General features: G+C 37.8%; 2 protein-coding genes and 1 non-coding gene across 9 annotated transcripts in view; 2 read left to right on the top strand and 1 right to left on the bottom strand.

Moving 5' to 3' along the window:
• The first annotated feature begins 1,149 nt into the window (after nucleotides 1-1,149).
• Nucleotides 1,150-23,429, top strand: RNF146 (ring finger protein 146). Of its 5 annotated transcripts, none has more exons than XM_044249341.1 (3): nucleotides 1,150-1,227; nucleotides 11,497-11,604; nucleotides 21,119-23,429. In XM_044249341.1, coding segments are annotated over exons 2-3 (1,083 nt in total). In that variant the 5' UTR covers nucleotides 1,150-1,227; nucleotides 11,497-11,602; the 3' UTR covers nucleotides 22,200-23,429. The 5 variants fall into 5 exon arrangements, with proteins under 5 accessions (XP_044105276.1, XP_044105267.1, XP_044105291.1 ...); XM_044249332.1 differs by having other exon boundaries at nucleotides 1,150-1,239; XM_044249356.1 differs by having other exon boundaries at nucleotides 1,168-1,239; nucleotides 11,502-11,604.
• LOC122898308 lies at nucleotides 19,403-19,535 on the top strand. Its single transcript, XR_006382977.1, has one exon. It is a non-coding gene; the product is annotated as a small nucleolar RNA SNORA61 (small nucleolar RNA).
• A 572-nt stretch (nucleotides 23,430-24,001) lies between the features above and the next one.
• ECHDC1 (ethylmalonyl-CoA decarboxylase 1) overlaps nucleotides 24,002-27,715 on the bottom strand; it is a 71,369-nt gene continuing 67,655 nt past the window's right edge. For all 3 annotated transcript variants that reach the window (XM_044249300.1, XM_044249319.1, XM_044249311.1), the window contains exon 6: nucleotides 24,002-24,990. In XM_044249300.1, the coding sequence (XP_044105235.1) occupies nucleotides 24,582-24,990 (409 nt within the window). In that variant the 3' untranslated portion in view covers nucleotides 24,002-24,581. The remainder of the gene's footprint in view (nucleotides 24,991-27,715) is intronic.

Genomic DNA, 27,715 nt, shown 5'->3' with positions numbered 1-27,715 from the left:
TAATATTTATAAGGCACTTAGAATGGTGCCGTTCACAGTTAGTATTATATCTTAAAGCTGGAATTTTCAAGTATATGTCAAATTTTTGGTATTACTTGTTCGCGGGGTGTGTAGGATAAAGGAGTAAGACAGAGGATTAAGCTTAAAGCTGGAGAACATGCTCTTCAACATCGTAACACTTACAGACGTTAGAAAAAATATTATTTTGCTTACACTAAGCACCATTGGGCTAGATGGCACTCTTCAAGAATCTGTTATATATTGATATATATGAATAAAAACCTTGAAATATACTGACTTCAGAATAAAAGAGTATGTAAAACATGTCTACATATATAGTCACTAGAAATTTCCAAACTTAAAATAGTTAATGACGTCTCAAAAATGCAGCAGCACTGCAAGTAAGATACTGCCATGGAATGTTGGAATATATACTCTTTTAAAGACAAAACGCATGCTATTCCACCTTTTTACTATAAATTGAGAAAATATAATCAGTTCCGAGAAAGACAATGTATATGCTAAAATGTAATGGAGGATACCGCCACGGTTTTGACGGTTAAAACCACACGAACGCAACAAGATAAGCCATTCCTTCAGTTTTAGATTCTTCTGACTAATCTCTTCCTCCAGCTACCTATGCTCTAGTTGAAGAAAAATGGGTCCAAAAGGAAATTAAGATCTATTTTTTTTTCGATTAAATTGCTCAGCCCTTCAGACGGTGAATTAACTACAACTCTCAAAGAACCCCTTCGTTGCGGCTGTTATGAGAACAAGCAGTACTCTGCAAATCCAGCTAGGCGCCCAAAGGCTTCTCTTGGGTCTCGAAGCGGGGTTTCTGGGCAGCACCACCTGCCGGTTCTACACGCGTCTTCCTCGCTTTGCCCCACATCTCACCGGTGGACCGCCTTCTTTCGATCTCCGGTACCTAATCAGAAATAAAGCACAATACAAAGCCGTTAGAACAATCCAGGCAGAAAATGCAGGTCTCCAAAGGTAGTAACAAGTAGATCCCCAACCCCTCGCTTCAGTGTTGGGTTGCGGAGAAACACCGCGCGGAACGGATACTGCGAGCGCCCCGGTACGAGGCTCTACTTCCGCCCCGCGTGGCCCCGCCCCCCTCGCGACGCGACGGGCCGTCACGTGATCGTCGCGCGCGTTCCCGGCCGCTGCGGGCTCCAAGGCCGAGGAGGAAAGACTGCGAGACGGCCGCGGCTGCGGCTAGAGGTTGGAGTCAGGGTGAGGTTCTTCGGGGAAGGGTCAAAGTCAGCCACTCTGACGTCCTAGCCCAGGGAAAGGCGTGATGGCTCGCGGTGTCACCTCCTGGAGCGACGCGCTCCGGGTCGGCCCTACACTCCGGGCCTGAGAGGGGCGGCGGCGAGGTCAGGGGCGGGTACGTAGGTGGACGCCCTTGGGCCGGCGCGGCCGCGGCTCTCGGCGCCCAGGCGTGATGGGGCAGTTCAGCTCTTCCCGCCTCCCCCACCTTGATTGCTGTCGCAGGCGAGAATACTGTGACGGGCGCTGCGTTGTCCGCCGCCGCAGCAGCCCCTGCCCTGGGCGACGGCCCGGAGCTGGTCACGGTCGGGGTGCGAGAGGAGGAGCAGCGGCCATTACTGCGCAGCCTCTTCCGCCGGGGTCCTCGTCTCTGCCTTTGGTGGCAACCCGGTTCCTCTCCTCTTCCCTTGGTGGTGGTGTCAGGCCTCTACTGGGGGACCTTCCGTGCTCAAGATTTAAGGGCGGCTATGGTTTGAAGGTCCTGCGCCCTGTCTCCCGTGTGGAGGCCTCTCCCCGGGTCTTGGGTCAGATCGCAGCCGGGGCGTACAGTTCCCTGTATTTTGTCTTTTTCCGGAGTGTCTTTGGCTACTTCCTTCTCTTCCCTCTCTCCTTCCTCCTCCTGCTCAGTGTCTGGGTCTTGCCTAGTAGGAAGAGCAGTCCCTCCTGGTTAAGCCCTGGTTAAGCCCAGCGCTGCGTATGCTCGTTGTTTTGATGAGTAGTAATCTTCGGAACAATTAAGAGATTTCTTTACCAGTTGAGCCGCCCCCCGACCCAAACCCTCAGTGCATCTTAAAAGCGGAGGCTGTTGCTTTGTTGTGGTTGCTGAGTACGAATTCTCTCCCTACCTACCCCCACACCCCATCCCATCTGAAAGAGTATGGGTCTTCCATTGTTGTCGCTGTTTTATTTTCTGTAGATCTAGAGAAGGCTGTAAAACTGTTTTGCGTTTACACACATATTGGCAACTGGAGGTTTCTCTTGTTAATCATTTCGTATATGTTTTTATTTTTCTATCCTAAGTGCCAGTTTAGTCACACTTAATCAAATTTCGAAAAGTACTCAAATTTTAAGTAATATTTTTGTAATATTGGAACTAAGGGAAGAATAAAGCCAAGAAATGGTAGAAAAAGCATTGTCTTTATAGCTTGACAGTTCAGGCGCCTGGGCGCACTCCGCTCCCCCCGCCCCCGTGTGTGTACTTTTTAAATAGGATGAGAAAGTATAACATTGGCACTGAAAACAGTGTATAATTACAGAAATTGGAGGACTTAAGACTTTTTGTCTTTTTAGCAAATGAATCTATGTTTATACTCTGAAAAAGACGTGGAATATAGGACACATGAAGAAATTACCCACAGAAATAATAGGATTTATGATGTTGGCTCTGCTGTTTTCATGACCAGCAAATACTGTTTGTCTTGAGTGTCTGAGTGCTCCAAAAACACATGAAAATAGGTCAAGCAGATTTAAAGAGAAAACCAGAAAAGTGAATGCTACACTAGAAATAGATTTTTGGGTGTGTTTGTTTTAGCCTTGTGTATCTTAAATTGAAACATTTTGTTAAACCAGCTCTCCGATTTAGAATTTATTTTTCAAATGGGCCAATGTAAGTTGTAGGCAAAATTAAAATAATGGTAAACATTTGAAAGTTTTTGTTATATACTGCGTGTTAAAAACTTGGTAGAATTATATTCATCAGGGAAACTATTTTTCCAAACAGCTAGTCATCAGACATCAGGATGAAAAAGAGAAATGGCGTTTTTCTTTTAGGAGTCGCGTGTCAACTGGTAAAGTATTTTGTTTCAGTTTCCACTGATTTGAATTGTTAAAAGACTAGGACAGATTTTTTTTTTTAATGGATCCAGAAATGATTTTTTAACTTAATATGGAAGGAAAAGTTAGTATTTAGTCTTTTCTTTTCACAGTATTAGTCTGTTTAGAGATTATTTTATGTATTAGCCATTTACTGGCATGAAATGCCTGACGTACTGTCAGCTGAGTAGTTGATTTTTTTTTTTTTTCCCAGTGTCAGTAACAGAGGGTGCTACCCTTTTTTACATTCCCCTCCCTTGTTCTTGATTATGCCTAAGGAACATGAATTTGTGAAACAACAGGTTGGATTAGGAATAATCTTTGTGGATATGGAAACCATTTTATTAACATTCTTCTACAGTCACCTGTGCCTATTTATGGAATATTTAGTGTTTATGGCTTACTGCCTTTTGGATTAATTAAAATAAAACCTGTTAAATTTATGTTAAGGCGTTTAGAATTACAGAAAAAAGAGAGAAGGGTTAAATAACATGGGAGTTAGGATTTGACCAGGGTCACACATATAATTAGCAACAGAGCCTTTCTCATTTACAAAATGGCTGCAGGCTTTGAAATGTCTGTTTGATGAGATTAAAAGACAGTATTTGTTCACATTCACATTTCATGTTTTGCTTAAAATAAAATGCAGAGGCCACAGTTGGTGGGGAGATGTAAAGGTTTAATGCTTGAATATGAGGAGTGTCATAGATTGCCATACAGTAATGTTTTATAAGAGGAGGAGTAAACAATAAAGGAAGTAATTCTTTAAGATAGTGTAGTGTTGGGGCTCCTGGGCAGCTCAGTTGGTTAAGTGTCCTACCCTGATCCCAACTCAGGTCTTACTTTTAGGGTCCTGAGTTCAAGCTTCATTTTGGGCTTGAATAATTTCAGTGTATGGGTATATCCCCATACAGTAATAGAAGAATGTGCAAAATGTAGTGGAGGGAACAGTTTTGGGGAGGTAGAGAAAGTGGTAGTAGAGTAGCATTCATAAGTTATAAAAGCTGGATTATGCTAGGAGGAGGAAGTACAGAACTACAAAAAGGAGGTTTAGAAAAGTATGAATAATTTGGTATAAATAGATTATGAATCTGTGAGAGTGGTGGTAGGAGATAAGTAAGACTAGAGAGAGATTAGATTTGAGGTCAAAAGCCTTTGAATGCTGTCCTTAGGCGCTTTGCCTTTATTATATAGGCTGGAGAACCAATATGGGGCTTCGCATATGGGAAGCCCATTTTGCCTTCTAAACATATCACTCAGAGGCTTTTCCACATGGGTAAAATAAAAGCATATCAAGTGTTGGCCCTCGTTTAGTTGAAATGATTTTTGACTAAAGACTTCTGTTTCCCAGTATGACCTGTGTTTTCTCTAAGCTGAGTTTTAGCAGGGGATGAGAGGGAAAGCTAAAAATGGAAACATTAGGGCATTTAGGTATCTCTCTCAATTTGAGACTCTTAAGAAATACTAAGATGTATCTGCTAAATTATATCCCGTCTCTATTTTTTCGTTCACTGGTCTTTGATTTTTCCTTTTTTTTTTTTTGAGTTTGTATACCACAAGTTGGAAGGTTCATTGAAGTGTTTTTTTCTGTCACTGCTAGCTTTTATATAGAACATTTTCTGTTTTGTGTATTTTGAATTAAAGAGTAAAAACTTTTATTAAATAGCTGTCAGTAATTGGAAAAATATAGGAAGTCTTCAAATCTTTATAATTTGATGTATTTTTTAAGATTTTTATTTATTTGACAGATTACGAGTAGGCAGAGGCAGGTAGAGAGTGAGACGGGGGAGCAGGCTCTCCACTGAGCAGGGAGCCCGACGAGGGGCTTGATCCCAGGACGCCAAAGGCAGAGGCTTTAACCCACTGAGCCACCAGGCACCCCTTATAATTTGATATTTTAGCTATTATATACTTTCCTTTTTCTTTGATAAGTTCTTTTGAAAAGATAATCATTTATTTGAATCTGTTATGTGGAGAAAAATGGTGGGTTTTTTGATTTTGTGACTGACTTGAAAAGTGGAATTGTAATTAGTCCTAGATATTTTCAGAGAAGATAACAGCATATTTCAGATAATAGAAGTGTCAATTTGTTGAGTGGTCACAGATTATAAATAGTATGGTATTACTTTATTTTCAGTTATACTTATTTACTAATTGGTTGAGTGGGTAAATGACTTAAATTCACTGACAATCTCTAAACTCATATATTTTGAAATTTAGTCTATCATCTTTTTCCCCTAGAATTGTTAAGGGGCAGAAATATGTAATGTAGTTTCAGATCTTTTCTTTTTTTTCTTTTTTTTTTTTAAGTTTTTTTATTTATTTGACAGACAGATCACAGTAGGCAGAGAGGCAGGCAGAGAGAGAGGAAGGGAAGCAGGCTCTCTGCTGAGCAGACAGCCCTACTCGGGGCTTGATCCTAGGACCCTGGGACCATGACCTGAGCCGAAGGCAGAGACTGAGCCACCCAGGTGCTCCAAATCTTTTCTCTTTTTATATTATCTTCCTAATAGTTCTTTTCTGTAGAAATTTTCACCTAAAGAAAGTTAATATTTGCATATCAAAATAGTGTGGTAAATTTTACTATAGTAATTCATAAATTATATTGAGTTTGGTGTATAATTTATAAATCATTCATTGAAGCAAGAATTATGTATGTTTGAATTATTTATGTTTACCAAATTAATTCTGGCTTATAGTTAGAATTCACTATTTTATCTTACATCTTTGGATGAAAGGAAAAGCCTCCCTCTCCCCTCATTAAAAAAAATCTTCGGTTACAAATTAGAAATTTTCTAAGGACTACTACATATGACCATTCTGAATATTTACATGCTATGCCCTGTCTTATGTCCACTTGGCATTGTAATTCTCAGAGGTTATAGTGGATGGATCAGCTTGGGAGAATTGGTATCACTGAAACTAGTCAGTTTTGATTACAACACAAAATGCAGTTTTCTTTTTATCTGTGTCAGCAAAGGTGTGAAGAAAGTAACATGGAGTTCATTTTCTTAATTCAGCAATTCTGGTAATAAATTGCCAGTTTGGTATGTCAAAAGATTGTTAATACGCAAGACATTCTAAACTGGCATTGCCCAATATGATAGCCACTAGCCACATAGAGCTGTTGAGCACTTGGTAAGTGGCTAGTCTGAACTGAGTTAGTGCTGTAGGTATAAAATAAATACCAAATTTCAAAGAGTATATACATGAACATATAAAATACCACATTTATAATTTATATGAAATACATTTGGAAGTGGTAATGTTTTAAATATTTGGGGTTAAAGTATTTAAATTAATTTTACCTGTTTTATTGTTCTTAATGTGGCTAATAGAAAATTTCAAATTACAAATGGGGCTTGGATCATATTTCTCTTTGGTTTTGCTGTTCTAGACTTCTTCTCTGAGATAGAGTACACCGAAGAAGAAAAGTTTTTTTTTAAGGAAACACTTTAAAAGTGTTTTTAAGACACTTTTAAAGAAACACTTCCCATCTCCCAATATTGATAGCTTTGTGATTTGGGGTTAAATCCTTATGGGTTTGGGTTTCCTCATTTATAAAATGGGTATAGTCATATATACAGGGTTGTTTTAAGGTTATCAAGAGCTTCATGAACTTTCTAGTATGCATATGAACCACCTGGAGATCTGATTCTTGCTATGGAATGGGGCTCCAGATTTTTCATTTGTAAGGGACTCCCAGGTAAATGCTGATATAGTTGTTGGGGGCACAGTTTGTATAGCGAGGATCTAGAATACTACATAGATTTTAGTTTATTTTCCTCCCCCTAACCGTTATCCATTTAGGGTCCACTTGAAAATTATCCATGGGATATAGGAATTGGAAAGGTCACTGTAGCTTGCAAGATTTACTAAAACTGGTTTTATTCTTATTTTTTTATCCTCATTCTGGAGAATTCATTGCCAGTGAACAAAGCCGTAGGTGAATGATGTGCTTGTCAAAAGATATAAAGATGGCTTGAATCTTACATTTGTAAATGTAAGATTAACTTCCCTCTGTTGTATTTTAAGCTCTTTAAAGAAATGATTAGAACTTGGTTATCTTTAGATCTTTATTGGCTGGCTTGTTCAAATGATGTTATGTGAATAAGTTTATTTCAGTATTTTATTTTTCTCAACAGTTACTTTAAGAAGTTATTCCTTCATCCAAGAAATAACACTTCAAGTCAACAAAACCTGATTGGCAGTTTACTGACCATTTAGAGATAAAATACAGTCTTTATCTTCAGGAGGTTGATGGATTAATAGAAAGTTAAAAGCAAACAAATATTTTCAGTGTATGGGTTATCCCCATACAGTAATAGGAGAATGTACGAAATATAGTAGAGGGAACAAATTTTGGGAGATAGTCCGAGAAAGTGGTATTATGGTAAAATTCATAAGCTGTAAAAGAGCTAGACTGTATTAGGAGGAGGAAGTACAAAACTACAAAGGGGAGGTTTAGGGAAGTATGAGTAATTTGGTATAACTAGGTTATGAATCCGTGAGAGTGGTGGTAGGAGATAAGTAAGACTAGAGAGAGATTTAGGTTTGAGGTCAAAAGCCTTTGAATTCTGTCCTTAGGAGCTTTGCCTTTATTGTATAGATTGAAGAACCAAAATGGGGATTCACATATGGGAGGCCCATTTTGCCTTTTTAGCATATCACTCAGAGGCTTAAATTTGAGGGGTGAAGCATGATAGACTGAACAGTAGTTCAGATGAGAGGTGATACATGTCTAAACTGAGGACACTAGCAATGGCAAGAGAGTAGAGGATAGATTCCAAAGGTGTTAAGGATAAAAGTTGACAGAATTTGGTTGGAGAGATGAGATGAGAGATGAGAAAAGGATTTTCTATTTTTCTCTATCTGCATTCCTTGATTAAAGCATGGAAGCTGAGATGTCACTTTGTAAGATGCGTGCAGACATGGGGGTTTGTGGAGAATGTTTAGATGAGAGACAGATGTGAAAGACAAGTATTCTATTAAGAAAGAAGGAAATAAGTTAAAATGATTGGGTTCCAGATTGGGCAGGAAAAGAAATGAGACTGTCAACTGCCTAAGAAAAGAAGGCTGTCAAGAAACTTGAGGTCCTTGTGAAATTAGAGTTGTGGGCATGAGTAAGTTAGCTGGAAGGACCAGAGTTTGTAATCTAAGACGGAGATCACAATTTTATTTTTTATTTATTTATTTATTTATTTAAGATTTTTTTTTTTTTAAATTTATTTATTTGTCAGAGAGAGAGCGAGCACAGGCAGACAGAGGCAGGCAGAGGCAGAGGGAGAAGCAGGCTCCCTGCCGAGCAAGGAGCCCGATGTGGGATTCGATCCCAGGACGCTGAGATCATGACCTGAGCCGAAGGCAGCTGCTTAACCAACTGAGCCACCCAGGCGTCCCGGAGATTACAATTTTAGAGAGGTAGCACTGTAGGTGACTTATAGTTCCACTTGTATCATCATATTTTTTTTGCTGGTTGGACAGGGAGGTGAAATTTACTGAATTTAGGATAATAACAATTGAAAACAGAGTACAGTTTTTCTCAAAGTGGATTCGATGGATTACCTGCATCACTTTCACTTAAGGTGAGATTCCTGGCTTAAATGCCATCCATGTCTACTGGCCTAGAGTGTCCCGGGTTAGGGCCCGAGAATGTATATCTCTGATAAGCAGCCTCAGTGGTGCAAGATTAAGAACCTCTTAGTTAGGAGTTGGAATGGGTCATATTTAAACTGGTTCACAGTAATGTGTCAGAAGTTAGGATGGAGAGGATGATGAATAGTGAAAATTAAGTCACTGCCTTCAAGGTTAAGCTGGAAGAGCTGTAGGTAATTACATAGTCAGTAGTGAGCCTTCAAAGAAATACTGTTCTTGTTAAGAGTGATAATGATAGAATAGTAGAATGTTTCCTCCTGTCCTGTGTGTAAAAATGGGCAGTTTCTGTTTTGAGTAGCCTGTAGAAGAGAAATGAATGACATCTCCTGTGGTGCCATGGAAGTTGTAGGCACCTAAAGGGTAAAGTAAAAGGGTTTGTGGTGGGGAGTAGGGGCGGTGGTCAGGACAATGGAATCCATATAATGTGTGGACTAAGTTTCCAAAGTCTGTATAATGAAAAGGTTATTTAGAAACTTTTTTTGAGTCACTTTTGAAAATCCTCTGGTTCTAAAACAGATGATTGTAATGTTAAACATTAAGTAGGATAAGCTAGCTCATATTAAATCTCACCGGGAAAAATTTCTATAAAAGATAAATAATTTATCTTTAAACATTAAAACCCCTATATTGTGAGAGGCACATGGAGCTGGAAGAATTCGACTCTTCCCTCTTGCAGTTACGGTGAGGCTTACAGTCTTTTTAGTCCTTATGTTTGCTTGATTCTGAGTTCTATGTTGTGAAATGCCCCCGGCACTGGGCATCGTGAAGTGGCAGGAGAGAATACTAAAAGAAGGATTAATGGCTGAAATGTTCTGGTTGGTGCTTCTGGATTCCCTGAATAAGAGGCATCTTGGGAGAAGTTTGGCTTAACAATTGTAAACGTGGATATACATATACATAGCCGGAGGTTCTAGTTAATGTGATGGCCTTGTCTTTTCACACACTACTTTCTTGTAGAAAGGCAGTGGCTATGGAATACATTGCATGTGGGCTAATTTGTCCATATAGAACCTGTTTGACTTTAAAAACATTTTTATTGTGATAAAATATAAATAACATAAAATTCACCATCTTCGCCATTTTAAATGTACAGCTCATTGTCATTAATTACATTTACAGTGTTGTGCAACCATCGCTACTATACATTTCCACAGCTTCATCATTTTAACCAGAAATTCTGTATCCATTAAGCAGTAACCCTGTTTGCTCCTCTCCCTTGCGCCTGGTAACTTACCTACTTTCTGTCTCTGAATATACCTATTTTCTTTTCTTTTTCTTTTTTTTAAGATTTTTATTTATTTATTTCACAGAGATCACAAGTGGGCAGAGCAGCAGGCAGAGAGAGGGGGGAAGCAGGCTTCCTGCTGAGCAGAGAGCCCGATGAGGGGCTCAGTCCCAGGACCCTGAGATCATGACCAGAGCAGAAGGCAGAGGCTTAACCCACTAAGCCACCCAGGTGCTCCTGAATATGCCTATTTTCAATACTTCTTTTAAGTGGAATCCTAGTATTTGTCCTTTTGTGTCTGGCTTATTTCACTTAGCAAAATACTTTCAAGGTGCATCCATGTTATGTATCAGAACTTCCTTTCTTTCTATGGGTGAATAATACTCCACTGTATTTGTATACCACATTTTGTTTATTCTTCTGCTGATGGGTGCTTGGGTTGTGTCCACCTTTGACTTTTGTGAATAATTCTGCAGAGAGCATTGGTATACAAGTATCTGTTTCCGTCTTTGTTTTCAATTCTTTTGGGTATTTACCTGGGAGTGGAATTGCTGGATTATATGATAATTCTGTTCAATTTTTTTGAGGAACCACCAAACGTCACAGTGGCTGGACTAGTTTTCATTCCCATCAGTAGTGTACAAGGGTTCCAGTTTTTTACATTCTCGCCAATGCTTCCTGTTTCCCCCCCCCTTTTTTTTTTAATTATAGCCGTCCTAATAGATGTGAAGCAGCAGTTTGTGTGGTTTTGATTTACATTTCCCCTGATAACAAATAATATTGAGCATCTTTTCATGTATTTATTGGCGGTTTCTACATCTTCTTTGAAGAAGTATCTATTTATTTATTTATCTATTTATCTTTTTCTTTGAAAAAGTATCTTTTGTCCATTGAAAAAAAATTTTTGTCCTTTTGTTGTTGAGTTGTAGGCATTCTTTAATGTATTGTGGATATGAAATCCTTACCAGTACATGATTTGTTTATTTTTGTTTTTTGTTTTGTTTTGTTTTTTTACCAGTACATGATTTGTAAAGATTGTCTCCCATTCTGTAGGTTGACTTAACTTGCTTGACAATGTCCTTTAATGCCCAGAAGTTTTAGTTTTGATGAAGTCCACAAATTGCTTTTTCTTTTATTACCCATGCTTTTGGTGTCATTCGTATCTAGGAATCCATTGCAAAACCCAACTTCCTAAAGATAAACCCCTCTGTTTTCTTCTAAGGGTTGTATGGTTTTATCCCATTTTAGGTAGTTGGTCTGTCTTGAGTTAGTTTTGTATGTGGTGTGAAGTAGGGATCCAACTTCATTCTTTTGCAATGGGCGGTTTCTGTTTTGAGTAGCCTGTAAGAAATGAATGGCACTTCCAGTACTGTGTTGAAAGCTGTGGTGAAAGCTGGTATTCTTGTTTTGAAATTTTCTCATTTTTAAGATAAAATTTGCCACTGAATTTTGTTAAAGGATCTTACATAATTGACTAATTTTACTGATCTTAATCTTTGTAGAAGTTGATGAAATAATTTCTTTTGCAGCACAGAGTGAACCAGCAATGGAAGACAAAATACCTCACACTGTTTGACTGCCTGTGAAGATGATTGTTTATTTTTGTGACAGACAGCTGTGGGATCTGTAATAGAAATGTAAGTATGGCATCATGGTTTGTCCCAAAGATGCAGTAAATTAAATGAATTGATAAAATGCAATTAGCCAAGTATATTATATTTAGTTCTAATTATACGAAATGAGCATTTTGTATTGTTTCAGATGTTTTATTGAGTTAGTAATTTTATTCACGTTAAATTATTATTAATCTAGATATCCAGAAATCTTATCAGGGGAAATTTCTATAAAAGTCAATGAAACAAGACAAAAGAATTTTCTCATAGAAGGCTAAAAAACTGGGAATTTTTAGATCTTCTAGGTTCTACTTTCTCTTTTCATACTAATTTACTTAAAAACCAAACTAGGCAGACAGTATCACATTCTATAAATAAGAGGGACTTAACAGGACTTAAAAATACTAGTTATTAACAGGACTTAAAAATACTAGTTATTAAAAGCTTGTTTAACTAAATTGAAGTGTTCTTTAAATTGATTTTTTAAAATAAAGATTTAGAGAGTGTAGGGGAGAGAGGGACAAAGAAAGAGAGTCTTAAGCAGACTCTGTGCTGAGTGCAGAGCTCGACACGGGCTTGATCTCACAATCCTGAGATCACGACCTCAATTGAAACCACGAGTCAGACATTTAACCAGCTGCACCACCTAAGTGCCGTGATTAGTTGATTTTTTAAAAATTTGATATAATACTGCATTTTAATTGAGTTCACTCTAGCCCCCAGTTTTACCAGTTGTGTTTTTCCTATTGTTTAGTTTTTGTGAAATATGCTTTAAAATATTACATTACCATGATTTTGCCCATTTTGAATGTCATTCTTTTCTTGATGTATATTTTTACATGATGAACATATTTCTGTCTTCCAAGTTAATATGAACATTATCCAACCTGTAGGTATTATTTCACATGTTATCTCAGTTTGACATGTAACTATTGCTATCTACTTCAATATGATGCTTTAATTATATATTAAAAGTATGGCAATATCATTCTTAGTGTTGAGAATCTGATAAAAGAAAAGTGAAACCTATAAGCATTTTTCTTTAAAATTGGGGCAGATAGGGTGCCTGGGTGGCTCAGTGGGTTAAGCTGCTGCCTTTGGCTTAGGTCATGATCTTAGGGTCCTGGGATCGAGTCCCGCATAGGGCTTTCTGCTTAGCAGGGAGCCTGCTTCTCTCTCTCTCTCTCTCTCTCTGCCTGCCTCTCTGCATACTTGTGATCTCTCTCTCTGTCAAATAAATAAATAATCTTTAAAAAATAAATAAATAAATTGGGGCAAATATGTCTTTTATTTAATCTTATTCATATGTTATCTGCCCGTGTGTGTGTGTGTTTGTGTGTGTGTGTGTGTTTAAATCCTGTAGGTTAAATATTATAGGTGCTGGTCATCAAGGAGCTAGATTGTGGTCTAGGAAGTGAACCATAAATATTAATTAAACAGTGGAAGAAATGCCATATTGAGGTAATAATAAGATGCTTTTGGAACTGAGAGGATTTAGTCCCTCTGATGGTCCAGAGTGAGAAGAACTTTTAGCCTGATCATGAAGAATAAACAGAATTTTAACAAGCTGAGAAAATTAGGAAATGTTTTTCAAGTCAAGGGAATGAGGGAGGGGCACAGCTCCCTAAATATCAGAGTATCTTAGGGGAGTCAGGGAGCAATCCCATGTGGCAAAGTGCGGTAGATAGGAAGAGATGTCAGAGTTGGTAAAGGGAGTGAGTATTTAGTACCTCCTATATTGCTAGGAGCTTACTGGGTATTTTATTTGGAATATTGAATTTAATTACTGTGAAAAATGATAATAGCTCATTTATTGGTGAAGAAACAGAAGTAGAAAGATGAAATCATTTGCCCTAGGTCAGTGTTTTCCAAATTTCTCTGTTAAAAACACAGATTTTTAGACTGTAAAGCAGATACGTGCGAATTTCCAGGGTAGAGCACACCAGCTAATTCTTTCTTTTGGAGAGGTTTGGGAAGTGCTTTCCAAGGTCCATGTATTAAAAATAAATGATGGAGCCAAGATTCTAGTTAAGTCTGCGTTACTCTAAAGGCTTATGTCCATATACTCGGAAGCCAGTGCTTAGGAATTTGGATTAGATAATGTAGGCAGTAGAAAACTATTGAAGATTGGAAAGAAGACTAATTAGACATGATTAAACTGAGAAAAAGGGATGAGGAGGAGAAAGGACCGAAGTCAGGGAGTCCACTTGGGAAGTTAGTACAAGAGTGTATCCAAGAAGCCAGAATTGGGATTACAGGCTTTGGGAATAAAGGGCATACATTCTAAAGGTTTCTGTCACGGAAAAGAGAAGTGGCTAAGGAATAAGGGAGCATCCAGAATGGCTCTGAGTTTTAGGCAAGATCAAAAACAGGAAAGAGAATGAATGTTTAGGAGAGCAGAAATTTTTATTTTAGTCCTGTTTTATTTTAGGTTCTTGGAGAATATTGAGGTAAATTCTTTGAATACAGATTGGAAATACAGGTGGCATGTTCTGGATATTAGATTTTTGGAGTCGTGGTAGTATATGTATTAATTTGAAATATTCAGTAGACTGTGTAGACACAGAATATAGTGTGAAAATAGGACCACAGACAGCACCTTTGTGAAGAATACTGGTACTTAAGGGCAACTAGAGAAAAGAGAAAACAATAAAATAGAAAGGAAAATTGGGAGAAAGTACCATCATGGAAATGCACAGTATAAACTTTTAGAAAAAGAGTTGGTGGTCATATCATTCAGTGCAGTGGAATCAATTATATTGAGACAGAGATCATTAAACTAAGCATGGTAGTTGATACTGAAATTTAGGGGTAGAGAATATGAACCAAAATCTTGAGGGAATTGGGATGGTACTAATGCCAGAAATTGAGGGGTTAGCTTTTCAAAACAACTAGCAATACTCTGTCTTGAGCCAAGAGGAGTGATGATAAGGTAGAGTAAGGATAAAGATAAATTTCAGGGATTCACCCTTACCTAATTTTTGAATGATAACAGAGTCCAGGATATCTCTAAACTAAGAAGTTGGAGAAGTTGTGTAATAGTCTTTGGGGGAATAGGGAAAGGAAGTTGTCTTGACTGAGTGAAGAGTTATTGATAGGAGGCTTGATCTGGGAAATCAAAATAGCTGTGTGTGTTGCTTACAACTTTTACACCATACATTTCACTATAAAAGTGGAAATTTTCATGAGTTTAATAGTTAACTTTTATTAAGTCTTCTCCTTGCTTGACCCGTCTTTTTTTCAAATGTCTCCCTTGGAGCTTTTTTGGTGATGGTGCCTCTTTATTCCCCATCTCTCTTCGACCATTTCTTAATATTTTTTGTAAGCTAATTTGCCTCATTAGTAAACATTGGAATAATCCAAGGTTCTGTGGTTGGGCCTTTTGTCTGCTCTCTCTACAGGTTTAATTTGGGCATTCACTCATTTTCGTGTCTCCATAAAGAACCATGTATTGGTGACTCATCAGACTTTTTTTCAGGTTAGATTTCTTCAGAGTACCAGTCTAGTAAATTGAGCTGTCAACTACCTATCTTCATCCAGAGATCTTATAAGTATCTCAGAGTCATTATGTCTGAAACAGTACTCTCTTCGCAGATTCTGAATCGTGATGGGTATGCCACCAATGATCAGAAAGCAAATACTTTCATTTCCTAAGTATTTCTTGTATTCATTTGTTGGAACCTTACATCTGCATCCTCCTTCCCATTATCTTCTATCTGAATTACTGTAAATCCTAGTTTCTTTTGCCCCATGCCACTGAGTCTTCCTCCAAAAAGCTGTCCAAATGATTTTAATAAACAACTAAGCCTATCACTTCCTTACATAAAATCTTTCAGTGAATTCCTTTTGCCTACTTTGGAGTTCATATGTAGACCAGCTTCATAGAGATCCTGAACCCTTTGAAATTATATGTAACGTTTCATCAGATTATTCTTAATAATGCTGTAATCTAGAAATGTTTAAGAACTGGGGTACCTGGGTGGCTCAGTTGGTTAAGTGTCCGCCTTCAGCTCAAGTCATAATCCCAGGGTCCTGAGATTGAGCCCCGCATCAGGCTTCTTGCTCAGAGGGAGCCTGCTTCTCAGCCTGCCACTCCCCCTTCTTGTGCTCACATATGCGCTCACATTCTCTCTTTCTCTCTCTCTCGGACAAATAAAGTTTTTAAAAATAAATACATAATAAAAATGTTTAAAACCATTGGTATTTAGAGAAAATGTTTAAGTTTACTAAGATAACATAATGTACAAGGTCTTCGCAGCATTTCCTCTTGGGTAGTATATTTTATCATGGCCGTAATTATCATGGAGGCATTCATTAGTAGCCAAGAGTGCAGACTGAAGTTAGTCCATCTGGGTTTGAAACATAGATTTGGAATTGGCTCAGTCATTTACGAATGGAGCCTGTGACTTTGGGCATATCACCTGAGCTTTCTATATCTCAGTTTCCTTATCTGTAAAATGAGGAAAATAGTGGACCCATTTTATAGGGTAATCTGAGGATTAGGTGTAAAGTATTTCAAACAATACTCTCCCTCAAATAAATAAAATTTAAAAAATAAAGTGGGGGGAGAGGGGTGCAGGGCCTGAATGGCTCAGTCAGTTAATCATCTGCCTTGGACTCAGGTCATGATCCTGGGGTCCTGAGATTGAGCCCTGCATTGGGCTCCCTGTTCCACAGGGAGTCTGCTTCTCCCTCCCCTTCTGCTCTCTCTTTCAAATAAATAAAATCTTAAAAAAATAAAATAAAATTTTCATTAACAGTTGATTTATTTAACCTAAATTGAAAGGTATGTAAGAATACTTGTGCTCCCATTCTGTATCTAATTTTAGTTTTTTCTGTTCCCAAAATGTTTAAAGTAATACTGAGGTTTAAATGAAGCAGTAGGACTTCATTTCATGAATTAAAAGAGGCTTTCATATTCAGGTTTATGCTTTCATTTAATTTATTCACTTTACAATAACCTTGAGTTGAATGTGAATTATCCCAACTTTACTGGTGAGAAAGCTGAAGACTCAGAAGAAGCACGGTGTGAGTGTGTGATTTTTTTCAAAACCTCTTACAGGTACATTAGGTACTGCTTATATTTGGCAGAATTGAAAGTAATGTACATAGACGGTTACCACAGTATGAAGTTTCTTGGAACAGACAAAAGTATTCTGAATCTTTTGCCAAAGGTAAATCGAAATATGTGGTATTCTATCTCTCGTCATTTTGGGAAGTACTAAGATTTTGTATTTAAGAAATACATATGAGTTGTAGGGAGCCTAACAGAATGTATTGTGCACGGCGAGTTCTTTCTGGGGAAATAGGTGGACAGCATTGATTAAACAGTTGAGAAGCAAGTGCTTTCACTTGCTGCACTTAGATTGTTAAGTGACAAGATCTTTGAAGGCAAGTGTTTATTTAAAAATATTTTGAAGCTCTTTTAAGTGCCTAACACATGTAAGAGTTCCTATCTGGTAGAACTTAACATAGTTTGGGAAAAAGTTAGTTTACTAGTTTGTGTAACCTAGAGTTTCTGGTAAAGGAGTTGATTGGAAATGGAATTAAAGGTTGAAAAAAGGTTTGGAAATCAAGTATTTCATAATGATCCGTTCTTTCCACTGAGACTGTGAGCCACTTCCTTTTCTAGACAGATATAATCTTTTCCAAAACTTGCTATCATTTTGAACCTTGTGTATTGTAGAACCAAGGATACAGGAGAAAGCAGTAAGAGAATAGATTGTTCGACTGGATGTGCTGTGATTTAAAGCCTAAGAGGATTGTTTCTCAAGTTTTGATGAGCATAACTATTTTTACTGACTATACCTTTTGTTACGACTTTACCCAATTTTGAATGCTTGATCTTGGAAAAAGGCAGAAATTCCTATTCCTTGTTTAAAACAGCAGAATCAGTGGTACAGAGAGACGGTCATTCATTTTAAGCAGCAGTTAATTAATGGTTGCCAATCTCTGTGAGACCTTCACCTCTGGTTCTCAGTCTTTTTTTACATATCACTGGTGCACTCCTCTATCATTTTCTGCCCTTTTAAAATATCTAGGTTGGGGCACCTGGGTGGCTCAGTAGGTTAAGCGTCTGCCTTTGGCTCAGGTCTGATCTTGGGGTCCTGGGATCAAGCCCCACATCGGGCTCTCTGCTCCGCGGGGAGCCTGCTTCCCCCCTCTCTCTCTCTGCCTGTCTCTCTGCCTACTTGTGATCTCTCTCTGTCAAATAAGTAAATAAAATCTTTAAAAAATTTAAAAAAGGATTACATTTATAAAATATCTGGGTTTCCTAGTTCTATGGGATAAAAATCAAATCAGATGTTTCTTTAGCTGGGCAGAAAAAGACTTTAATGATTTAGCTTCTGATCACCTTTGTAACTTCATGTCTTGCTGTTCCATTGCTTATATGACCCAGGGCCATGTATGTGTCTCTGCCTTCAAATTCTTCCACTCCCCAGACACCTCTGCACCCCATAATTTATATCCATGTCCATCTTCTAACCTCTCTCTCATTATTACTTTTTTTTTTTTTTTTAAAGATTTTATTTACTTATTTGACAGAGATAGATCACAAGTAGGCAGAGAGGCAGGCAGAGGCCGGGACGGGGGGCGAGCAGGCTCCCCGCTGAGCAGAAAGCCCAAGGTGGGGCTCGATCCCAGGACCCTGAGATCATGACCTGAGCCAAAGGCAGAGCCTTAACCAACTGAGCCACCAAGGTGCCCCCTCATTATTACTTTTTATAAGCATCCCAACATGTTATTGCAGGAATTAGACCATATTGTGATATTGTGATTATCTGCTTTGCTTGTATGTGTGTTTCCTTATTTAACAAAGTAGGCATGTATCTTTAGATCCTTCAGTACTCAGCATTGTTGTTAAGTGTCTGCATTCGGCTCAGGTCCTGATCTCAGAGTCCTGGGATCGAGCCCCACATCAACCTCCCTGCTCAGCAGGAAGCCTGCTACTCCTTTCTCCCACTCCCCCTGCTTGTGTTCCCTCTCAGTCTCTCTCTCTCTGTGTCAAAGAAAGAAAGAAAGGAAAGGAAAAGGAAAAAACCTCAGCATCATATATGGACTATGGTAATTTTTAAATAAATGTTCATATGACTCAATAAGGCAGAAATTAACAAATTTTATGTGAGTGTTTAAGCTCAGTATCATCCAGTTTAACAAACCTTGCCCCTTTCCCTTTCGGGCAGTTTCAACATTCATGTCATTTTCTCCCTTTTTACAGGATTGTAACATTTGTGAAGCTTTAGTGATTACAAAGTATTTTTGTTTGGTGTTTGTGGTTTTTGTGGTTTTTGGCTGTTCTCACTTAAGTTTTATAAACTCAGATTTGTAGGTAAGGAAATTTAGACTGGATTTAACTGGGTGCTGAAGAGTAAGGAAGAGGGAGACTCAGGTTTTTAGATTTCTTATCTAGCAGTGGTTTCTTTGTGTAATAGCTACCTTATTTCACGTCACCTTTCTCCCTTGGCCATCTGCAATTTATCATTATAGTCTTCAGTGTGCTGCTTCTGGGTTGATCTTTAAGTGCACTGACAGAATTTTTATACATTCCCAAGGTATATGCAAGTAAGTTCTTTAAAAAAATTTGTCAGGGGTGCCTGGGTGGCTCAGTGGGTTAAAAGCCTCTGCTTTAACTTGGCTCAGGTCGTGGTCCCAGGATCCTGGGATCGGGCCCTGCATCGGGCTCTCTGCTCGGCAGGAAGCCTGCTTCCTCCTCTCTCTCTCTGCCTGCCTCTCTGCCTACTTGTAATCTCTGTCAAATGAATAAATAAAATCTTTAAAAATAAATAAATAAATAATATTTGTCAGCCAGGTGGTTTAAATTAATGTTATGCTCCCTTTCCCATCGGATCTGAACGCTGGTCTTGGTGGTTGTAAAAGGAGGAAAAGGAGCACTGAAGCTGGCCTCATGGTGCTTATAGTCTGGTGTATAGGCTGTGGGCTAGTTTCAAACAGGGTTTGAGTTCTCTTTGAACTGTTTCCTCCTTCCCATTAAACTGGGATAATCTCCGGCTTAAAGGGAGGATGTATGTGAAGCTCTGGGGTTGTAGTGGTGGCTGACTACTTCTGTATTTGATAAATACCCATGGTTTTCTTGTCTAAAAGAAAAAAAAATAATAAAGTAAAATAAAAGGGACATTCAGGTGGTTCGGTTAAGCCTCTGCCTTTAGCTCAGGTCATGATCTCAGGGTCCTGGGATTGAGCCTTGCATGGGGCTCCTTGCTAAGTGGGGAGTCTGCTTCTCCCTCTACCTGCCGCACCCTCTGCTTATGCATGCTTTCTCTCTGACAAATACATAAAAATCTTAAAAAATAAAACTCAAAACATCTTTTTTTAAAAAAAAAAGTTTATTTATTTGATAGAGATCACAAGTAGGCAGAGAGGCAGGCAGGGCGGGGGAAGCAAGCCACTCAGGCGCCCCTCAAAACATCTATTTTATATGATGGTACTCTATTCTCCACTGAAAAACATTCATTTTCTTAGCTAATATTTGAGTGTTCTCTCTCTGCCAGGTCTTGTTTGGGAATACAGAGACGAGCCAAAGTGATCTGTGTCTTGCCTTTACAAATCCCACCTGCTTATGGGGAAGACTTAAATTAACAAAATAAACATACATACAAATGTAACCCTGACATTCTAATGAGTACTAGTAAGGAGAAGTACGTGGTAATAAGGTATTTAAAGAAAAAAAAAAAAAGGGTGATTTGACCTAGTCATGGAGACTTCCTCAAGAGGGATAAGATGGGTATTAGTCAGTCCATGGGGGATGTGGAAGGCAGGAAGTAAAGAAATGTTCATATAGAGAAAACCGATTGAAGGGAGCGGCCGGTGTGGTTGGAAGCCTGATCAAGGGGAAGTCTGTTAGAGATGAGGCCAGTGTGAGAGGTGGGGGGCAGTACTATTGCAGGGCTTATAGGTCCTAGTCTATCCTAAAATCAACTTTTTAAGCAAGAGGTCAGGCTAGACCAGTTAAAAGGCATTTTCAGTTATTTAATAAACAGTATTTACTTGGTGGCTAGGGAAGGGTAGAAATGCATAGTAGGTGGATTCAGGAGATACTTAGGATAAAATTGATAAGACCTGCTGATGTTTTGGATGCAAGGAGTAGAAGGGCAGTTTCAGTGATGGATTTCTGGCTTGAAAAAGCAGGTGGATAATGGTATCATGGGGTGGGAGAGTAGAGCTTTTATGGAGTAAATAAGGAAGAAACAGATAATGAGTTCAGTTTTCCTTTTTGCTCTCAAGACATCCAGGAAGAAACCTAAAATCAACTGTTAGAAATCTAGATCTAGGGCTCACTACCATGTACTTCTCATTCCTAGCACTTAGCAGAATTGTACTGTTAACATCCATGTGTGTGTTTATTTTGTTAATGTCAGTCTTCTCCATAAGCAGGTGGGCTTTCGTTTTTGTTTTCTCATTGTCCACTGTGTAGCACACGTATATAATAGATGCTTAATAATAATATGAATTGTTGAATTATATTGGAAGAGTTGAAATACAATTTTAATAGTACATGTATTTTCTTTCCTTTTCTTAGGATGGCTGGCTGTGGTGAAATTGATCACTCAATAAACATGCTTCCTACGAACAGGAAAGCGAATGAGTCCTGTGCGAATACTACACCTTCTCTAACTGTCCCTGAATGTGCCATTTGTCTGCAAACATGTGTTCACCCAGTCAGTCTGCCTTGTAAGCATGTTTTCTGCTATCTGTGTGTAAAGGGAGCTTCATGGCTTGGAAAGCGATGTGCCCTCTGTCGACAAGAAATCCCTGAAGATTTCCTTGACAAGCCAACCTTATTGTCACCAGAAGAACTCAAGGCCGCGAGTAGAGGAAATGGTGAATATGCATGGTATTACGAAGGAAGAAATGGGTGGTGGCAGTATGATGAGCGCACTAGTAGAGAACTGGAAGACGCTTTTTCCAAAGGTAAAAAGAGCACTGAAATGTTAATTGCTGGGTTTCTGTATGTTGCTGATCTTGAAAATATGGTTCAGTACAGGAGAAATGAACATGGACGTCGCAGGAAGATTAAGCGGGATATAATAGATATACCAAAGAAGGGAGTAGCTGGACTTAGGCTGGACTGTGACGCTAATACCGTAAACCTAGCGCGAGAGAGCTCTGCCGACGGAGCGGACAGCGTATCAGCACAGAGTGGAGCTTCTTCCATTCAGTCTCTAGTGTCTTCTGTAAGGCCCCTGACATCAGTAGATGGTCAGTTAACAAGCCCTGCAACACCATCCCCTGATGCAAGCACTTCTCTGGAAGACTCTTTTGCTCATTTGCAGCTCAGCGGAGACAGCATAGCTGAAAGGAGTCATAGGGGGGAAGGAGAAGAAGAACGTGAATCGCCATCTTCAGGCAGGGTACCGGCACCAGACACTTCCATTGAAGAAACCGAATCAGATGCCAGTAGTGATAGTGAGGATGTATCTGCGCTTGTTCCACAACACTCCTTGACGCAACAGAGACTTTTAGTTCCTAATGCAAACCAGACAGTATCTGATCGATCAGATCGATCAGTAACTGATCTGTCAGCAGCAGGGGGTGGAACAGTGAATGCTGGTGTCAGATCTAGAAGGCCCGATGGACAGTGCACAGTAACTGAAGTTTAAAGCCTTCCGCTCCATGCTCAAAGTTAAAATGGTTATCTGTAAATTTCTGCCCACATAACATTATACTCATCCCTGGTAGTGCATTTTTGGGAGTTGGGGTGGGAAAGGGTATGGGGAGGACAGACTTGTAATTAAAATGTCTAACATGTCTGTTGAGGAATTTATTTAATATAAGGAACTTTGGCGTTAATAGTTGAGAGCGGTTTAGTAATAACCCAGTTTTCTTGAAGTCTGTTTATTTTATATATTTTTAAAATTTCTTCAATTCTTTTGGCCAACATGTGTGTATTATCTGTGCATTAACAGTCCTCATCTGACTCTTGCGTTGTGTCTTATTTTTCTGCATGGATTGACATAGAACCATAACTCAGATTTGGCATCTATGAGATGTTGGTATTGGTATGAACAGGAAGCTTAATTAATGTGAGAATAAATGTGAATTTGGGATTTTAAAATAGATGAATAACAGCTATTAAATACTAAAGTTACTGAAATGGAAATGTAAAGAAAACAGCTAATAACTCATGTTTCAGAATCTTGTCTGTAACATACTTCACGGCGTTTCCCATAGGCTTTGCTGTGTAGTCCTTGTAGTTTGAGGTTTCTCTTGACCTGCATTTTTCTTTTTGATTACAGAATTTATAATTTAATAAATACTAGAGTTTATCAAAAAATAATTTGTCTGTTGTTTGCGTCTGGAAAGAGGATGGAAACATTTTGACATTTGCGGCCAAAGGTCAGTAAACAGGTGGTGGTTTGAAATGGTTGTATTCAGCTTAGTCACCTACTCAGGAAAGTTTTTTCAGAGAATATTTAAACAGAATCTACAAGCAATTGCATGGAATAAGTATGTATGGAAATAAACCTAAAGCTCGTGAGACTTGAATTTCTTATATAACTGATAGTAGAGACCATACATATTGGATTTTCATTGCCAGTCTTCACTAGTGGTCTGATACTAATTAAATGGTAGGCTTATTTGTAAACAGCATTAGTAGACACAAATTTACTTTACATAAAATGTAGAATTTGTGGTAAAATAGGAAGTCTTGGGTTAACTTGGTAATCCAGAATTTGTTTCTGAAAAATGGTAATGTGAGTTTGTCTTAATATATTTAACTCAAAACAGTAGGATCGTGTTAAAGCATATACAAGTTATTTTTAATATGTTTTTCAAATGTGAATTGAATGTTACCATAGCAAATAAAAACTGTCCTTACGCTGAAAGTATCTTTTATCTCTTGTTGTGATAGGTTAGAATTGGGAGTTAATTCTTTGACTTACATGCTTTTTAGAGCCTGTATTATAAGATGATCATATAAGTTTGAGTTGTACATTTGTATTAAGTCTACTTTTAGAATATAGCTAGTTATGGAAAAGAAAGTTCAGCTACTTTTCAGAAGAAAATAGAAATCTGATCTATAATGCAAATGTTATTAGATGCTTCATGAGTCCTTTTGACATCTTAGGAAGTTTTGATGTAAAGTTAAATTTTATTATTAAGTAAACAGTAGTACTTATTACTAGTTCAGAAATTCCAGGGCATACACATAATGGCCAATTTTGTAGAGTCAGTAGACTTTCCACATGATGACTTGTTTGGGAGAGAATTTAAGATGGAAAACTAGGTTATTAAAATACCAAATAAGACTCCAAATTTGTAGGAGGGAAGCTTTTTTATTTAAAAGAAGAACCATAAAAAAATAATAAAAGAAGAGCCATTCACCAATTCTTTTTTAAAATTATTTATTTTATTTATTATAATATATATTTATTATAATTATTTTATTCTTTAATTTTTAAGTAATCTCTATACCCAGTGTGAGGCTTGAACTCAGAACCCCAATATCAAGAGTCACATGCTCCACCAACTGATCCACAGGTGCCCCCTCCCCAATTCTTTACCTCTTAGCTGCTTAGAGCAGAAGAAAATGATCGGTCATACCTTTTTTTTATCTTGTCCCTGACCTCTCTCCACTTTTTGTTCTTTAGCACAATTTTCATTAAGTTATCTTTGTAAATTATTTCCAGGTAAGACAAAACCAATACTATATTAAAAAAAAAATAATAATCCAGGAGTAGGTTTTGTGGAAAGGTTTTTTCCTTTTAAAAAACTGGTCTTTGTTTGGGTTGTAGGGTAAGAACCAGTGTGGGAATTGATGACAACTTTTAAGTCAAGTGTGGGATATTTTAGCTGAATATTTCAGATTACTTGATAATTACCTAAATATACTGGAAACTAGGTCAATAACTTCACCTATTCAAAAAAATGATTAAAAACAAATCAAATACTAGTGTAGCCTTCAAAGTAATTATGATATTTAACTTCTATAAATGTTAATCACTGGGGTTTTCCTTTGTAGTACATCATATTTTTAAAAACTATTTATTAAATTTTCCTTTCCTGGCAATAGCCTCTTTATTTGCAGGTCCACCCCAAACTGTTCCTACTAGGTCTTTTTCAATCTGTAATGCCTCCTCGAAACAAAGCTCTTTGCCTGAAGAAACACATGTTTTCAAAGCTCTAATTACTTCCGGTGGCCCTCTGGTAAACTGCTTTAGCCATTCTTGTGCCTCCCTTAGACATTCAGTTTCATCTGTAGACTGCAAGACCTCTTCAGCCATTCCTATGTCTAGAGCTTTTTTTGAATCCAATTTGAGAGCCCCGCTTAACACTTTGAGAGCCTGCCTACTGCCAATGATTTTAATTAGTCGGGTAGCACCGCCCCAGCTTGGTATTATACCCATGTCTTTGTGGACAAATCTGATTTCACTCTCTGCAGTCATTAATCTGCAAAAGAGAAAAGAAAAAATATTAAGTATATGTGCTTTAGTCATAAAGTACTATTAATTATCTAATCTGAAATCTCCATAGATCTTTATAGGTAGATACGTTATATTAAAAACTGCAAGTTCAAAGACTCTGGCTAAGTATACAATTCAGTTTACTATACAGTCTTTAATAATTCCCTTTGAAAATGATGTCAGCATTTTAATTGTGCTACTTATCCTTTGCTTTGGGAAATAAGAATTTAGTTTTTATTTTATGTTTATTTCTAAAACCCCAAAGTATCTTTCTAAAGTGAATGGTGGCCAAATGAGAAAACCTGGACTAAGTGAAAATCTGGGAGTAGGGAATGCTAGAGTCATACTGTGAAAAAAAAAATGCATAGTAAAGTTAAAGTCAATAGTTGTCAGGAAAAAAACCTAGTTCTTAACCCAGCATCTAGAGTCTTCAAGCAAATACCTACTAAGCACTACCTATGCCAGGTTGTCTAGGCGTGGACTACAGGAATGACCAAAATAAAACTGTGTGTTCAGTTCACATTCCTGATAGGAGAAAAGACACTGAACAATATAGGACCAGCGGTGATAAGTGCCACAGAAAAAATAAAATGGGGCAAAGGACTACAGACTGAGGAGATGGGAGTTGGCACTGTTAACTAATGTTAACGAGTATTCAGAACAAGGATATGAGGTATATAGTAATATCCCCATTTACAAAGGGAAACTGAAGCGACAGAGACTAAATAAATAGCCCACTCAAGGCCATTGCCACTATAGCAGAGCCAGAACTTAACACCCAGGAAGGTTAGCTTATTAGATGTGCTCTTAACCTCACAGTACACATAACAGCAAGACTAGGATGGAAACAGCACTGCCATTAATAAAGCGGACAGTGGCAGCGGTTGGACTAAATGATGATTTCCTGTAGCAGGGATGCATTTTCCCCAAACAAGGTTTTTATTAATAGGGTGATTAAGAAGCAAAGTGGAACAAGAAAGGGGAGTGTTAACACAGAGAAATCAGTGGACATAGTAAATGGCTTCATATTTGCCAGTTAAATATCCATATACTATTAACAGAATGCACAAAGCTATCCTGTGTAGGAAATACTGCCTGTGTTTTATTTTGATTGCACACTTCAATGAGCTTTCACTGTAATCTGGAACAAAGGTCATGTCTGAATTTTAATTTTTTAAGAAAAATCATAGCTGTCAAACTACTCACGATGCAAAAGACGGCCTTATGTTAGTTCTGCTTTTCAAAGTGTAAAATGCTCAGCTGCAGGTGTTTTGATTCTATCAGCACCAAGAACAACAGACTCTTAGTCTTTGACTCTTTAATCAGGAAAAATATTCCCATAAATTCTCACAAAAGCCTATTTATTAACTCACTGGGACAAAGAACTTTCTCTTCACAGCTGTGAATTCTACAAGGGAAAATCTGCCTCAATTATGAACAATTGCTTTTAAAAAGGCAAATAGCCATGCAAATAGTAGTTTTCAATAAATTTAAGTAGAAAGGAAGAAAGACAAATCTCTTATGAATTGAATCTAGCCCAAAACTGTGAGAGGAGTACTGCCTTGTTACAATAAACAGAAGAAAAAAGTCAAAGATTAAGAAAGTGGAATAGAAATTATAGAAATAATGACTTAGTAGTCTTAGAGATAGGAATACTGTTAATACTGAACACAGTTCTATAAAACTTTGACCACATAAACTGAGAGTGTCATGGTTCTAAATTACATCCTAGAATTGACACTGATGTTGGCTCAGAAATAAGCCTACAATACAGAAAAGGATTATGTCAGAAAAGACATTCACTTAGAATCAGCTGAACATATAAAAGTAGGTTAAAGCCCCAAATGAGGGGATAATGTAGATGAGTTTATGACAACAAAAGTTATTATCTATGTAAGCACACTTATATTTGGAATTCTCTGCTTGTAAAGAAGACTCTGTTTTTATACCATGTATTTTTTTTCTTCTGCCATATTTTACAAGGTCAGGGATACTTTTTGAAATCATATTTTACAACTCTAACAAATCTTAAGATAATCTTTGTAAAAACTACCTGTTGTGATCAAACTCTGATATCCATGTTTTACATACCATGTCTAGGGTATGTTTATCTACTGACATACATTTAATGTACATTAGCAAATACTACCAAAAAATTTACTAATGACAACACATCAGTACACACACCCTAGGCATGATATGTCAAAAATGGAAGTCAGAATTTGATCAAAACAGGTAGTTGTTTTTTTTTTTTTAAGATTCTATTTATTTATTCGACAGAGATCACAAGTAGGCAGAGAAGCAGGCAGAGAGAGAGAGGAAGAAGCAGGCTCCCTGCTGAGTAGAGAGCCTGATGCAGGGCTCAATCCCAGGGTCCTGGGATCATGACCTGAGCTGAAGGCAGAGAGGTTTTAACCCACTGAGCCACCCAGGGGCCCTGGTAGTTTACTTTAGCAATGAGAGATCACAAAACTCTATTAATCTAAAAATTAGAGTTTAAATATAAAGTTTTAAATGTTGATAACCATAATCTACAAAGAAAATGTCCAATATCCAAAAATAGAAACAGCTTCCTGATAGACCTTACAGAATTATACACTAATTACTTCTAGACTTTAGATGCAGTTATACCACCTGTAATAAAATTTACTGCAAGCAGTAATCTATACGGAAAACTGGAAGACCTGAAACTTAAAATTCTGAAGATTTAA

This window comes from Neovison vison, chromosome 1 (assembly GCF_020171115.1).
Source record: "Neovison vison isolate M4711 chromosome 1, ASM_NN_V1, whole genome shotgun sequence".
In the NCBI taxonomy this organism is placed as follows: domain Eukaryota; kingdom Metazoa; phylum Chordata; class Mammalia; order Carnivora; family Mustelidae; genus Neogale; species Neogale vison.
This window is presented reverse-complemented; position numbering and strand designations above follow the sequence as displayed.